The sequence below is a fragment of the Pinus tabuliformis genome, chromosome Q (assembly GCF_031772625.1).
Source record: "Pinus tabuliformis cultivar Carrire ecotype Pingquan chromosome Q, CPIR1, whole genome shotgun sequence".
Classification (NCBI taxonomy): Eukaryota; Viridiplantae; Streptophyta; class Pinopsida; order Pinales; family Pinaceae; genus Pinus; species Pinus tabuliformis.
Window position 1 is genome coordinate 1,357,273,309 of NC_142296.1, and position 15,728 is coordinate 1,357,289,036.

Consider the following 15,728-nt stretch of genomic DNA (forward strand, 5'->3'; position numbering starts at 1 on the left):
GAAGTGCTATGGGCAGCATGATGAGAGGGGATGCAGTGCTAGGAGGATGGACCAGTAGCAGCATAGATGCAGAGGAAGATGTTGTACAAATGCAGCAGTGGCAGTGGCAGGGCCATGGGCAACAATACAGGATGCAACAGTGCAGAGGATGTTGGGCTGGGAGGCCTAGCATCAACACAGAGGCTGGTGCTGGATAATCAGGGCGATACTCAGTGTGGAGTACTACTAGAGCACAGTCCTCGCTAAGAGGGAGTGTTGATTTGAGGTAGCATTGGATGTGCTCTAGCCATGAAAATTAGTGGAGAGGCTAAAGCACATGAGATCTCCAAGACCAAGAAATGGTTTGGGCAGATTCTAATTGGTTTGGGAGATAATAAAATAATTAATATTTTTAATGGAGTTCCTAAGTTTAAACTTAGGAAAAATAAAATATTAATGGGTATTAATATAAAACTGGGTTAGAATGTTCCAAAAGTCATAGATCAAACCAAATCTAATCTTAGCGGTTGATTAGAGATTTAATCTCAGTCGTTGATGGACCAACAAGAAAAGTATAAGAGGAGGCTTGAGAGTCAGGTGGAGAACACACCAGAGTGATCACTCATTCTATTCTCTAGAGCGGGGTTTCCTAAGAGAGATAGAATCAGTGATAAAAAATGAGGGGCAGTGAATACATAGTAGAGAGGCAGAGTTGGTACCTGAGAGGCAACGCAGAGCCCGAAGAGGTTGACGCAGAGGCAACCAAGAGCTGCGCAAAGCCAGGAGAGGCCAACGTGTGAGACGCAGAGGGTCTAGGGGCTGACGCAAAAGCGCCAGAAGCTGACGCAGAGGCTAGCAGAGCTGATGCAGGGCCAAGAGGCAATGCTGGAAGGATTTCGTGTGACAGACTGGGTGTTGGTGAGCTGGATAGGGTGACACAGTCCCTATGAGAGTGACGCAGAGCAGTGGGAGTTGCAATTGTTGCTGTGGGATCGTTCATCCGGTGATTATTCAACCAGAATATCTGTCTCCGAGGAGAGGTACTACTACAGAGGGCATTCTCTGTTGGGTGAGCCATTTCTGTAACCCTGGTTGTATTCTGAAAACTGCATAATAATAAAACCCTCTGAATAGCTGCACCGGTTTTCCCGCATTGGGTTATCTCGTGAAGCTGGGATTTATAAGGAGCTATGTTGATCCAAACATGTATGTCAAGGTTGAAAAGGACATGCCTCTTATTTTGGTCCTTTATGTTGATGATCTCTTTCTAACAAGTGCAGACCCTCTCATTTATCAATGCAAGAGGGAGTTGACTTCCGAGTTCGAGATGAAGGACCTAGGTCTAATGCATTACTTCCTAGGCCTGGAGGTCTAGCAAAAGCAAGGCAAGATTTTCCTTTCTCAAGGAAAATACACTGTGAAGTTGTTAGAGAGATGTGGGATGGTGGATTGCAAATTTGTGTCTACTGCGATGGAACTCAACTTCAAGAAGCTATGTGGAAGTGTTGCTAGGCCCGAATTGGCAAACCCTTCTAAATATAGACAACTTGTGGGGGGCCTGATGTTCTTGGTAAACTCTCGTCCGAACATATGCTTCGTTGTAAATACTTTGAGTCAATTTATGGTTGAGCCTCATCACATACATTGGATTGCTGCTAAGAATCTCTTGAGATATCTCCGTGGCACTATCAACTCTGGGTTGAAAATTTGAAATACAATATCAAGAATTTGAGGCTACATGGATATTTTGATGTTGACTGGGCTAGCGGTGTGGTGGATAAAAAGAGCATGTCAGGATGTTGCTTCTCATTGGGATCTGTTTTGATTTCTTGGATGAGTAGGAAGCAAAAATTGGTTTCTCTAAGCACCGTCGAGGGCGAATACATTGCTGCTAGTATGGCACGTGAGCTATTTGAGCACGTGTTGGATACCATTGTGATCTATTGCAACAACGAGAGTGGGATTCACCCTTCAAAGAATCCTGTGTTCCACGTCGCTCCAAGCAAATTGATATGAGGTACCACTTTATCTAGGATATGGTACAACAAGGAGCAATAAGGCTCCAACACATCAGGACTGATGAGCAAGTTGCAGACATCCTCACGAAGCCCTTGAGAAAGGCCAAATTCTTAGCCTTTTGAGAGAGACTTGGAATCATGGAAGGAACCTCCCATGAAGATCCCGCTTTAGTTGAACATTGAGCTTTGGGAGCTCCTGGGTGCTTGGCGTACTTCTTGGAGCTATGAGAAACCAAAGGGTGAGTGGTTCACCTTCCCCTATAGGTGCATTGTGTACAGGGTGAGTGGTTCACCTTCCCCTACGATTGATGATATATGCATAGGATGAGTGGTTCACCTTCTCCTATGGCATACGAGCAAGATGAGTGGTTCACCTTCTCTTGCGGATGCCCCAGCATACATCCTACCCATATAGTTTGGGACTCTTGGGAAGTACCTCTCATCTGACCAATAAATTAGGAAAAGGGGATAGGGACCATAGCACTACAAATGGGCGAATCGTGTACTGTCGTACTCCCTATGTTTAGGATGCATGATGTTCAACAACTTGATCTGGGATCAAGTCCGATTGGGGTTCTACCCCTGGTTATGTGGATTGACTTTTGTCAGTGGAGAGTGGCAATGTCTTGTGACTTACTTTCGATTGATTCTTCTTCATTATCTCTATCAGTGTTCAGTAGAGTAGAGATGAGATGCAGAGATGGTACAAGATGGCAGAATGGCATGTTGATAGATGGATTGGCAGGTGGAATTCTCCCTCGTTGAGAGGGAGTGTTAAAATTGGCAACTAAGGCCAAATTACACTTTGGACAGCTCATTTTATGAATATGATTATTGCATTGAATTCCTCTTTTCAAGAGGACCAAAATCGACATAAAGATCATCGAATTTGGACAAGAGGAAATATGTTTTTGAGGTCAAGCCCACACATGTGCAAATTGTCAAGGTTGGCCACATCATCATGTAGGCTCATGAAGCCCAATGGACATGTCTCTTGACCCCCCAACGACTTGTATAAATAAGAGAGATCTCCAACCTCATTTGGCACCTCATCAACTCGTCTTCTTCTTCTCTCTCCTCATCTGATTGGTTCATACAACTTATTGGGCAGCTCTTCTTCTCTCACACGTGTGTCTGAAAGAGGATGAATTACAGGGCTGAATTTCAGGATCTGTTACAGGGTTTGACCAGCATTGACCAGGGCTATTTTGACTTCCTTTGACTGCGTTTTTTATGCCAGAATTTCTGTTTTGGAGAGTCGCATTGATTGGCACAGAAACCAAGGTTTTCTAGGCATGTTGACTGGGTTGATCGCAGGCTTGAAGTGCAGACTTTGACAAAATTTGACCATTGTTTTAGTGACTGTTTTGGGCTGACTTTGACCACCTAAGAACACTGAGTTTGACTGGGTATGACCGACCTGCATTGTGGACAGTTTGCTGCTGCTTTAACCAGCATTGACTTTCTGGTTAGGGTTGTTGACTGTTGCAGGAAAATTTCAGATTTGACAGGGCTACTTTGATCATCATTTGGCAAGTCAATTTTGACTTTATTGTACTCTCTCTCTCTCTGCTGAACATTTGATATTTATAATAAGAAGAATTGATCAAAAGGTTTTCCCCATCTTGGGGTTTTTCCCTGGCATTCGCCAAATCTGTGTCCTCTTGTCTTGGCTTGTCTTCTGCATTTTATGGTTCATGTTCTATCTACAATACTCTCAATGTGTTTAATGGTTAATGTGATTGTGATTGGAAACTAAATTGGAAATTGTCATTGGGCTGCTAAAAGGACATTGAAGTAATTGTGCTAAGCATTGAACATACCATTGATAACTAAAATTAACATTGTGTCACATATTATGTCTGCATGGGATTTTCATCTAACTAGAAGGGATTAAAAGGTGATATGGTGGATATATCTCCATTCTCAGTTTGTCTGGCTCCAAGATCTCATTAAAGAAAGAGTTTGAATATTATATTCTCATTTATGTATAATGCAAAATGGTTTTACCAAAAACGTAAGTTTCTTGGCAGTCATTGGTAAGTCTGATCCCATTCATAAAAGCAATGTAGAGATCAAATAGAGATTCAACAAAAGGTCTTTGACAGAGTTATGACCAATAATTAAATAAGAATAAAGAGAAAAAATTGGTGTTTGGAGCTTTGCATGAGGAATTAAGAGGAGAAATGCAATGGCATCTACTAAAGACCACATTTCGGGGGAAAAAGTGATCTGTACAAAGCCACAAATATTACAAGAAATAGCAGAATAAAAAACTGGAGAATTTGAATTACCATAAGCCACCAGTGGAGATGGATCTGCATGTACATCCACCAAAACCTGCATAAAATTTTTGCCACTCTCACTGAGAAAAAGAATGAAAGACTGATCTTCGAATTATCTTTATTCAAATGAAAACAAAATTGCAGGAAAAGATGTTTTTCTCTACCTGATACCTAGAAAGTGGAATGCAAATATTTATCTATATTCTCAAATATCAACTAAACAACAAGGTCCTCTTTCCCTTCTTTTTGCTCCCACATCCTATCTGATCAGATGGTCAACGTGAACCAGGATGATTAACTTTTTTATAATAAAAGACCAGAATTTTTTGCACAAAATCAGTGACCATTCCTCAAAGGATCATGATGAAGATATTTCATCTTATGATATTGAGTTGATTATCCAAAGTTTTACCACCCAAACCCTCACTGTGATAAGGTCCTAAAGCACAAGTCCTAGAGGAACCAAGAGGGGCTACCCACTGTCACCACAGTAGCTCCCTCTCTCACTTTAGGCCAGCTCCTCTCCGACAGAAAGGGGGTATCCCTAAGAAGCCTTAAGTCTAAGATATAAAGTCGCAAGGAATAACAACAAGACTTGGGAAAACAGATGTGAATGCTGTTTTATATTTTCATCTATTTCAGATTTGTTAACAGAAAAAATAAGAGTTAATTTTATGATATTTTAGGGGTAGCTGAGAGTGAGACTAGTGCCTAGACTGATTTTGGGCATATGGTGACCGTAAGGCAGAAAGTATGAGCTTTTTTCACATGTGATTAGAATAGAATGTAGCTGGAATGATCAAACTACAGCAGTCCCATCTTGCTGTCCACTAAAACAGAAATTACTTTTGAGGAACCTAAATGAAGGAGGACATCCAAACATGCATAAGGTTGTGCTTATTGATAGACATGCAAACTTGAAACTAACTTGAATAAGGAAGATAAAACATGAACATTTCCAGCCCAAGCATGCTGCGTTTGGAGAATTTTGGCTTTCAAGCCAAGGTGTTGGAGCTTTCATGCATATTTGCTTACTAATCATCACCTTTTGTTGGAAGCCTGCATTTTGCACATGGATATTGGTGGAGTGCTATGTTTGATATGGGATCTTGCACATATTCTACACATTTGTTCACCCATAGTGCATATATGGAGATAAAAACCCATCGACTAAGGGTTTCCCCTAAGTAATGGCTTAGTAGGTTATTTAGATGCTTCAAGAAGCGTGATGGTTTGCTTATGCATATTATGTATTTACATGGAGTTTCTACACTCTTTGGCACTCTCTTCTATGGCACTTATCTTGGGCTGTGCATTGATGTAATTGGAGGACTGAGATATGCAATGAAATCTTCAACATTCATATTAGTTATTTTATGCTGGATATTAGCTTGAGGAGCACTCCGCTCTAGAGTGTTTTCCATAGGATCAATGATTGGTACGTTGGAGGTTGTTAGATGCTTTCTCAAGGAGTGCTCTGCATGTGCATAATTTTCTTGAGTGCCTTCTTTCTTCTACCCTTGCTATTGGAGTTGATTGTATTGCAGACAGTTTCACATGGTGAAACATGGTATTGGTTACTTTATGCTTATTTCGGGAGGATGCGCCACCATACATGGACATTATACTAGGTCACTTCACTCCTTGTGGACATGTTTTGAGGCTTAGCACCATTATGCACATTCTTTTAGGGCACCTACCCTATTTCATGGGGATGAGACCCTATTTCATGGGGATGAGAGTTGGGTTTAATATGCATTCACATAGATCTGGGCCTTTGCACATTTATTGAGGAGTTATAAATATTTTGGCACACCATTTGAGGTCACCCCACCCTTGGAGATTGTTATAACAACCAAAGTGGACCTTCTTTGCAAATGTTCGTATCAGATCCATTTTTTAAGGAGATGGTTATTGTATTGGAAAAAGAGCCCTGACTCTCCTTGCTATCTTTGGCATTGTTTTGGCATCTCAAGGTTGTCGACTCATTAAGCACATGATACGCTCCCCTAATTGGCATCTTGGCACGTCATTGATGATGTAATTACCCTTGCAAATTTCTCTAGGGAATCCATCTATTTGGAGGATTATTTTATTGATTTGGTGGTCTTAATTTAAGAGCATAATTACTAATGGTACATTCTTCAAGGGCACCACCTCAATGGACTTTTTAATATTATCTTAGCTTGGTCAAAGTGGCCCAAAGACTTCGTTTTGCACATACTTCAAGGGCACAACTCTTCCAAGGAGAATACTATATTATTTAGTAGTTAAAGAGCATTCCAAGAAGAAAGAGGAGCACATGGCTTAGGGATATTATTTGCATGGTCAAAGCAAGCATGGAGCAAGGACAAGTGGCATTTTGCATGGAGCATTTTGGCATGAGAAGAGAACAAGTGGCATCCCCACTACTTCGTCCTTTTATTTTAATATGTTACTACATTAGGGTTTTGACTTGTCATAGAGGATGTTAGAGGATATCATTTGTTTATCTCCCAAAGAGATCTAGGATGTAAGATTTGAATATTATTATTTTATATGATGAGGGTTTGAGCTTCAACTCTATATAAGGCCCCTCCTATTGTAAGGGTTGTTGAAACTCTCTAGAAACACTAGACACTATTGCGGGGCTTATTAGTGGTTATTTTGAGCTTGATGCATATGCATTTTGGATTTGATTTGCTGAAGACTAATGCTGAAATTACTTGCATCAAATTTTTGTGAGTCGCTAAAATCCCTCTTTTATTATCTTTGCAGCGATGGCTGGAATTTTTCATGTTCTATCTCCATTCTTTATATGAGTTAGATACAAGCTTTCATACCTATTAATTGTTAGATTCCCTGTGAACCTAGCACCCCATACTTAATTCCTAGTAGAAAATTGATCTACTGAATAAATACACAGCTAGGTTCCTAACACAAATTCAATGGAAGCAAATTTAAATAACCAATCTCATAAAACAATGACAAAAACATACTTTGCCCAATTAAATCAGTTTATCATTAAAAATGACCCAGAACCTACTTGGGCTCCCATCCTAGGATGATGGCCCAACTGAGAAAATACAAATGTCTTTGATCTGATCTAGCAGATCTGGCCTAGATCGGTGCTTGATATCCCTAGCAGATCTAGATCTTTGGGCTCCCTCCTGCACTTCCTCGGAATCAACACTCTCAAGTATCAGACTCCTCCTCCTCTTGAGGCTAGTGTTGTTGTACATTGTGTCTTATCCCTCTCCCTAGCTTTGCTTTTATAACTTTACATTGAACTAAAACCCTAACCTTAACCCTAATCTCAAAGTGATAAACAACTGAGATTAAATCTCACCTCACTCGAGACCAATGGCTAAGATTAAAACTTACTAAAGTAAATTATTTTACTTTTACTAAGTTTTTATTAGCTCAATAAGCCAACATATTAATATGTTCATTTTCCTACGTTAGACTTAGGCTACATTACATTAGCGACTTGTATAATATTCTAACTAGAGAAATACAGTGAAATATCAAAACATGAACTAGCTACAGCAAAACAAATAAGCCTACAATCTGAAATCTCCAGAAGAACAACAATTTAGAACACTATTGAGCAGAAATAATAGAACTGAGCCATTTTATTGAATATCCAATGGTAATTTGAGTACAAAATATAGTGGAATGAGTGCACTTGGGCTTGCTTAAGCAAGCATGCAAAACCCGGGTGAATATGAATGAAGCTCCACACTAAAATAGGCTCACTAGTTCTATGCATTGCCCAGAATTTTTTCTGTTGTTCCTGTTTGAGACAAATTGAGGTTTGCGGCCTCAAATCTGCTCAAAAAAATCTGCAAAATTAGGACAACGCTCTCCAACCTCAGACCAACAAAGCTTGGAAATTTTTTGGGCTAGGTCTAACTCCCCAAAATTACCCAAATTTGAGCGAATTTTCTCAACTGCCCAGCTCTGTGTCCCACCAAAAAACTACAACAAATCTACTCCATGTCCTCCTCCAATCAGCTGAGAAAACTCTGAGAAATAGCCCCAAAATTATAGAGAGGAATCCTAGCTAAAATCTGGCATAAATTCTGCTTGTCAAATGTTCCACCATCTAGCCCAAAATAAACCCCTGCATAGGCCCTAGAGAAGAGTAGTTTGGCCCTAACAAATGCAACAATTTCTAGCTCTAAAACTCCACAAGGAAATTTGCCCTCCAAGCAAAATTCCTGCAAATTCTTGAGGCAAATTTTCCAACAAAGTCCACCTCCACGCAACTCTACTTCTGCTATTGCGTCCTCCTGAAAAATTAGCACCACTTGTTGCAGAGATGAAATGCTCACAAAAATCAGGGAAATAAATCTCCAATCAGCTCCAAATTTCTCTCCTAGGGTGACACTCTTGGTTCACCAAAAGAGAGTTGGGATTTTCCACTTGGAAATCTTTGTACTAAGCAACACTAGTTGATTTGGCTAAGCAGCTCAAGCAAACCATCCAAAATCAGCAATGAAATGCCAAATAGAATGATCAAAATGAGGCTCTAGCCTTAATTTTATAGTTGTTGCTCAACCTTCCTTGTGGGCTCCACTAATTCAACCCCCTTGCTTTCCCCTCTTCATGTGGTTCGATTTTCTCCTAGGGGGTTCGATTTCCCCTTTGGTGACCCCCACAACTTATCTTCACTTTAATTTTCTTCTTTTCCTAAGTCCCAACCTTTGTCTTTTCTCCAAAAATTTATTTAATACCTCCACAACTTATTTCTCCTAAGTTTTATTTATCTAATATTATATTAATCGCCAAAATTGCAAAATTGAGAATTTCCTTGACAAAAATTTTAATTGGAGACATGACAACTTGCTCACACTAGAACAAGTGTTCTAAGGAGAATGTGGACGACTTATGCACACCTACACACAAGGCCTATGCAGAATTACATTCCCAAGCTACAAACTTCAATATTCCCTCTTAGTGAGGGAGGTACTTCTGTCCCCTAGAACTGGCTTCGATCTTGGACTTCTATCCACTGCCTTGGTTTCTCCCTCTAAAATGGAGGCCTTCTTTGCTACTTGGTTTGGAAATATCCTCTAAGTCTAACTCCCCTTGGCGTTGTTCCTAGAAGCCTCCTGCTCCTAAACAACCTTCTTGACAGACTTGGACGAGTTTGTTGGTTGCTCCTCCCTACCTGAACTTGAAGGTTGACTCCCTCTACCTTGCTCAACCTTTGGAGCCTCTCTCTCCTTGTTCTCTATCATTGCAAAGCCTCTTGTTATTGCTCTCGTGCTAAGTCCTTCTAGCACTGTTATGGCCCATGGGTCTATCTTGGTCCTTTGAGACACACACAACTCTGCTGCCAATCCCTCAATTGGTATAGTCTCCCTCTGAGGATTAACTTATGCCAATCATGTTGGCAAGCTCTATTGGTATTATCCTTCGTATCATGCTCAGTCGGCCACTACCAGCGCATGCATGTCGTGGCAATTCCTTTGGCTAGCGACTCTGCACAATAATTATGCTTGTGACCCCTTGCTGGCCACTGTGTTCTACTCTCCAACAATGCCCTTTGCATGGTTCTTTGCAATCCTACGTTGGTCCTTGAGACTGTGTTGGAAACTAAATCAGGCTTCTGCAACTCCACTTCCAGCCTGTGTCCCATGTCACCTCTTGCGCACATTCTTGCGACACCTACACAACCCTATACCTAGCACACATATCAAGAGTTATTGTTCAACAAAGCGTTGTTGCACTACATCTTTGCGAACTTGATCACCTGTTTGAATGGCTAGTTTTTCTAGCCTTAGATCTCTCTCAAACTCTGGCACATCTAGTCTTCCGCACGATCCCAACTCTCGTGTCTGCCCAATCTGTCACGCGCGACATGTCACCTTTGCGGCTGAACTTGGGCTCTACACTAACAACTTCTTTTTGGCCCAAATTTCCTCATGTCTGGGCCCTATTACCTACTGATCCATATTAATCGTGACCACCTCCTACCATTGTTAGGCTCCTCTGCGTTGTTTCCCCAAGCTCCTCGCAACTCTATCATCCCTGTGACCCACCTAAATGGGTGACCCCATAGGAGAAAATTTTCTCCTACATTTGACAACCAACCAGTCAACTAGACATACAAAAACCCCTCTCAGCCACCATTAAATGATTATATGCCATGTGCCTCTGCCACTTGCATCAACCATGTGCTTCTCACTCATCTGACATTAGCACTTGGATGAAGGTGGGTTGCCACTCAAAAGTTACTTTGATCTTTTTGTAATCGAGTTCTTATACTTATTTGTTATTGGGCATTTGGTACGGATTGTGGGGTGATCTGGAAGATTGACATACCTTGACCATATTCTTGTTCTCTCACCTTACCAGGAGAGTTAATATTTGACCCTAGTCCAGTGGGACCTCCCTTAAGGACTTTTGGGTTATAAGAGGGGACCTACCTAGGAAGCCATGATTGAGATAGTATGTTCCATCTTCCCTATATCATACTTAACATCTTCACCCTACATTACAAAACCCATGTCTCACCTCCATTATTGGGGTACAACTTGTCATAGGGATTTGGCACTCACATGTTCACATACCTTCAGTAGGGCCCAAAAACATGCCCTGGGAGGTTGATGCAGCTAAACGAGAAGGAAAAAGCATATCATGGCCACAACAAAATAAAGAAAGAAAAATAAAAAATGTATGAGCAAAACATGTGGACAAAAACCTAGCATGAGCTCTACCTACCTCATATGGCCATCACCTGGTTCCTCAGCACATGATGCTCCATTACATCAAAGAATGAACCCTTACATGTCACAACACCAGTGAGCGATAAATTGACTCGTCCTAAAGGGGTAGTAAAACTGCTACATCATACAAAGCATGCTATAACACTTGAGCTATAAGCGGTAATACAAGGAAAAATCAAGAAGAAGAAAAAGACGCACAAGAGGGGTGGAAAAACGAAGGACAATCTGGAAACTCATGCATCCACAAATGCTCCCTCCTCACATCTATACACTTAGGATGTGAACACCCCCATCAACTGGTCCCTTTGACCATGGCACTTGGCCATGAAGTCTTCTCCCCTCTGTTACCACATTATTATTCACTAACACCTATCAATTGAAGGGTGGACCAAGGAACTATTACTTCCCCTTAGGGGCTAGAAGCACCTAATAGGGTTGACCTTTAGCCACCCATACCTAGGGAGAAAACACCTTTGCAAGATCATGGTCTTGATTTTGGAAAGGGATCCTTGTTTGAAGTATTAAATTGCCCTTGGCATTCAGGTTTGGTTCACTTAAGATCCATTATTGATCTTGATCCCTAACAACTGGTTGCTTTCACTAGAATGAATGTGGCTTTTGCCAGGTAGTTCAGCAGCCCAGGCCTTGGGCACCCACTCCATAGGTACCTAGGCCCTATAGTGGAGTACATTGGCCCAAACAAGTGAAGCGTTGAGAGTCTTGAGCATCCTAGCAATACTATCAGATGACACATGTCCTAGGGTACATCTAACACCCAAGATGTTGGCTGACTTTGACCCAGATTTGAGGATTCTTCAAGATCACACCATTGCACCCAACTTGCCCCCATGGTGGCCTTGACACAATTTAATGGGGGGAGGTGATTTAGGGCCCAAGTGAGGTTGGTCTCACACCAGTCACACTTAGAGACTAGGGAGGGCTTGTTGCACCAGAGGAAGCCCTAATGTTGGAGAGAAGGAGGTCTTGTTTGACAGATGGAAACTTGTGGAGACCACTGTATGGCACCTCAGCTGGATCTTGGGACCCCACAAGAGATATTAAGGTGAGTTTGAGGGCCAACCCTCAAAATTTGGATCACACACGCATCTACACACATTTGGACACCTCATTGCACCTTGGCATGGCATTTGGAGCCTAAATTAGGCATGATGTCAGTAATAAAGGAAGCTACAGCTCACATGTGTGGGAAAATTAGGCTCATTTTGTTGTTATCTAATGGGTTGGCTTGTAACCCAAGTACATTTGAGGACCAAACTTGTTTTAGGGGCTTTGTTAGGCATTATTGGTAATCCTAATCCTCATATAAGTAGACGATAGTTTCATTTCATTGTTCATCACCACTTGTTAGTGTTTTCAGTCCTCTTCAAGAATTTCAACCTTGCTAATATCTTGTGGAGATGTAACTCTATGGTGGATTTTGCTATTGGAGCTATTTCTTTGGTCTTGGAGATGTCATTTTGGAGCAATAAAGGCTTGTTCATGCATTTTATCTTCTAAGTGTACCTTGGAATTTGATCAATTTTTACTCATGTCTAATGTAAGGAATGGTTAATTATCTAGGGTTTCTGTTATGCTAGTTATTGCAGTGTTGCAGGGGAGCGCCCCCCCCCCTCGCTCCCGCTCCCGATCCGCGCTCCGGGCGGGAGCGACTCGGGAGCGGGTCGGGAGCGATTTTGGGAGCGCGCTCCCTAAAAAAAATTTCGCTCCCTGCCTTTTCGGGAGCGTTTTGCCTTTTTTGCATTTTTTTTTTTTGTAGTAATGTTCGAAATGCAATTTTTTTTGAAAGAAACAAATAGTTTTTGAGTGGGGCAACTTAATGATCAAGTCTAGGCCCTAGTATTGATATGCTATTCATGGTAATGTTAAATTCTTAAAGTAAAAGTGACATTTTCTTTAATTTTCATTTTCATCCTTTTACTTAAATTTTTAACATTACCATGAAATGACTCAGGATGTTTGAGAGTGGTTTCGTCCTCATTGGATTTCATATGGAGAAAGTAGAATTTTAGATTTCATTCAAAATCCAGCAGACTTATCAGTTTTTCAGGATTTCAGGATTGGGAGATTGCAATGTTTCCATTGAATTTTGTCATGTATTAGGGTATGGAACTCATATTTAATCAAGAGTACCAATCCCTCTATGTACCTTGATGTTAGTGACATTGGTTGTCGAACTCCTCTATCATGACCCTTCTAAAAATGTACGCATCACTCAAACAAAATCTTGACTTGACATGCTATGCTTTTTCTATCTTATGTTAATGCTTAGAGGGTGATATTAATGACAAAGATCCCTATACAGATACAAAGGTAATGACAAAGATACCTCTGGATATTAATGCTTGGAGGGTGATATTAATGACAAAGATCCTGATTTTGCAACAAGACTAAAAAATTAGACATTTCTCATGGTGGCAAGAGGCCCAAGCATAAGAAATAGATAATAGATTTACTTCTCTTTTCTAGTTTCTAGTAGCTTTTATAACTATTGACTCTTTCATATTTATTATGATATTTTTTTAAACAATATATGACAATTTAAGTTTGAAGTTGGCAATTATAACTCATTAGTAATGAATTATGAATATGATGCTTCATGAAAGTTGAAAGTTGTTTCATTTCATTTCATTTTATAACATTTCATTTCATGTTAGATATTATTTGTTGTAATGGTTACACTTAGCTTACAAGTACAACTTTGGTGATCAATGATGATAAATGTTATATATTGAATTTTGAAAGCTTGAAACTTTAAGATTGATGAATCATGAGACTCAATATGTTGTATGTTACTATGTTACTAACTTGCGGACGTGGTTGATGAAGATTATAACTTCTAGATGATTGTTGTTATATGGTTCAATCTATGCTTTTTTATGTTTTTTATATCTAATTCATCATTCTACATGTTTTTGTTGACATATATGTATAAAAAATTAAAAAATATAAAATATATATATATTTTTAAAAAATCGCTCCGGGATTCGCTCCCAAACCGGGAGCTTCTGAAAATGGTCGCTCCCGCTCCCGCTCCCGCTCCCCGCTTTCGCTCCCGCTCCCAAGTAACATTGAGTTATTGTTAAAAACCATTGTATGGATTCTTGATGATAGTATTGCATGCATTACTCACTTATAGAATGTGAATGATCCCATTGGTGAATCTTTCAACTAACTCTCCTAATTGATTTTGCTTCCTCACAAAAGTGATAGCTAGGGTTTTGAAACCTACAGTTTCCTTATTGCTTTACTCCTTGCAAGATCTACCCAATTTTACACTCCCATAGACTCCATCACCCAAGAGCTAGGCACTAGCCCTGGTCACTTTGTTGGTCATCTATAAAACCTACACTAAATCTCAGTTTCCCTCTCTAAATCTGATTTTCAGCCCCTCAAGGGTAAGCTGCTAAGTGGGGCTAGGCATAAATTTCAATTAGGTTTAAAGTCGTTGGCTCTTGGAAGGATTCAACATTTGAAGGAAAGTTGATTGCCTCAAAATAAACACCTTTTAGTGGCTAATCCATCCATATTAAGGCTAGAGTCTTTTGGCCTAGGTAGATTTTTCCCTAGGAAGGCCCTACTTTGCCCTGGGCTTCAACTTGGGGCTTATCGAAGGCTTCTTGTTCCATAGGTTGAAGGTATACATTGCCTGGAAGCCTTTTCTTGGCCTTATGATTCTAGGTGAATCATTTTTCTTTGTTATTTTACAAGCCCTAGGTCACATTGTGCCCTAACTAAGTGTATTGGAGGATGTGAATTGTCCTAACATGATTTCTAAGCCTTATTCTTAGGAAGAGTTTTCCTCCATAAGCCTATCTTGTCACATTATCCCTTGTACTTAGCATATCCTTCTAGGTGACCTTACTAAAGGGAAGCCTCCCTAGTGGTGAAAGTCCACAAAAGAGCACGAGGTAGTGGTTGTAGTGACAGTGGACCACACCTCGTATTGTTGTCCCTTGGTTTAGCTCTTGCCTTTGGAGCTCCCCTCACAAGGCCTACTAGATTTTGAGGCAACGGACCCTAAACGACTGCCTACACATGGTTGTTTGTCCAAGGATGCATTGCATCCTCGTGCCCATGTCACTTGCACATGACTGTTTGCTTGATTCGACGCCTAGCTACTACCTATGCCTAATCACTACATTTGACTTCGTGCTTAGCCTCTGTTGCCAGTATCCTCAAGCACCTACATGCTCAACTACTCCAACGACCCTGGAGCTTGTCCCATAGTCCACCGGTCCTCTGCCCCTAATGGCTAGTGTCTCGATCAAATTTCCACAATTTGCTATCAGCTTTCGCCCTGGTGGTTGCTGGATGAACTTTCTTTGATCCTACGAATATTGACTTTTCCCTGCCGCCAAAGCCACCCTCGGGTCCTACTCTATCCCTTGTCACACTGATTTTCGTAACGACTGGCCTTTGTCAGTTGTCATTTTCTCGACTATGTGTCCACTCTCCTTTGTTGTTTGTGCCTTAACACAACCTCTCTGCCACTCAACCTTACCCTGCGCCTAGCTCGATTTAGTTTTGATCTGCCTTGACAACCTACGCAAGAGTCTCTGCGAGCTCAACATGTCATCAATCTTCTCCATCTACTTGCATCGATCATATTCTCCATTGACTTCTTGTCGAGCCGCTTGTTGCCACACAATCTAGCAAGGGTGCTAGGATGGGAACCTATGGGGCAGCTACTAGACCAAAGGACAACAATG

General features: G+C 40.9%; 1 protein-coding gene across 2 annotated transcripts in view; it reads right to left on the reverse strand.

Annotated features, from left to right (window-relative positions):
• LOC149224960 (uvrB/uvrC motif-containing protein) overlaps nt 1–15,728 on the reverse strand; it is a 250,537-nt gene that overhangs the window by 37,503 nt on the left and 197,306 nt on the right. For both annotated transcript variants that reach the window (XM_089386359.1, XM_089386360.1), the window contains exon 8: nt 4,292–4,337. In XM_089386359.1, coding sequence (XP_089242485.1) covers nt 4,292–4,337 — 46 coding nt within the window. The remainder of the gene's footprint in view (nt 1–4,291; nt 4,338–15,728) is intronic.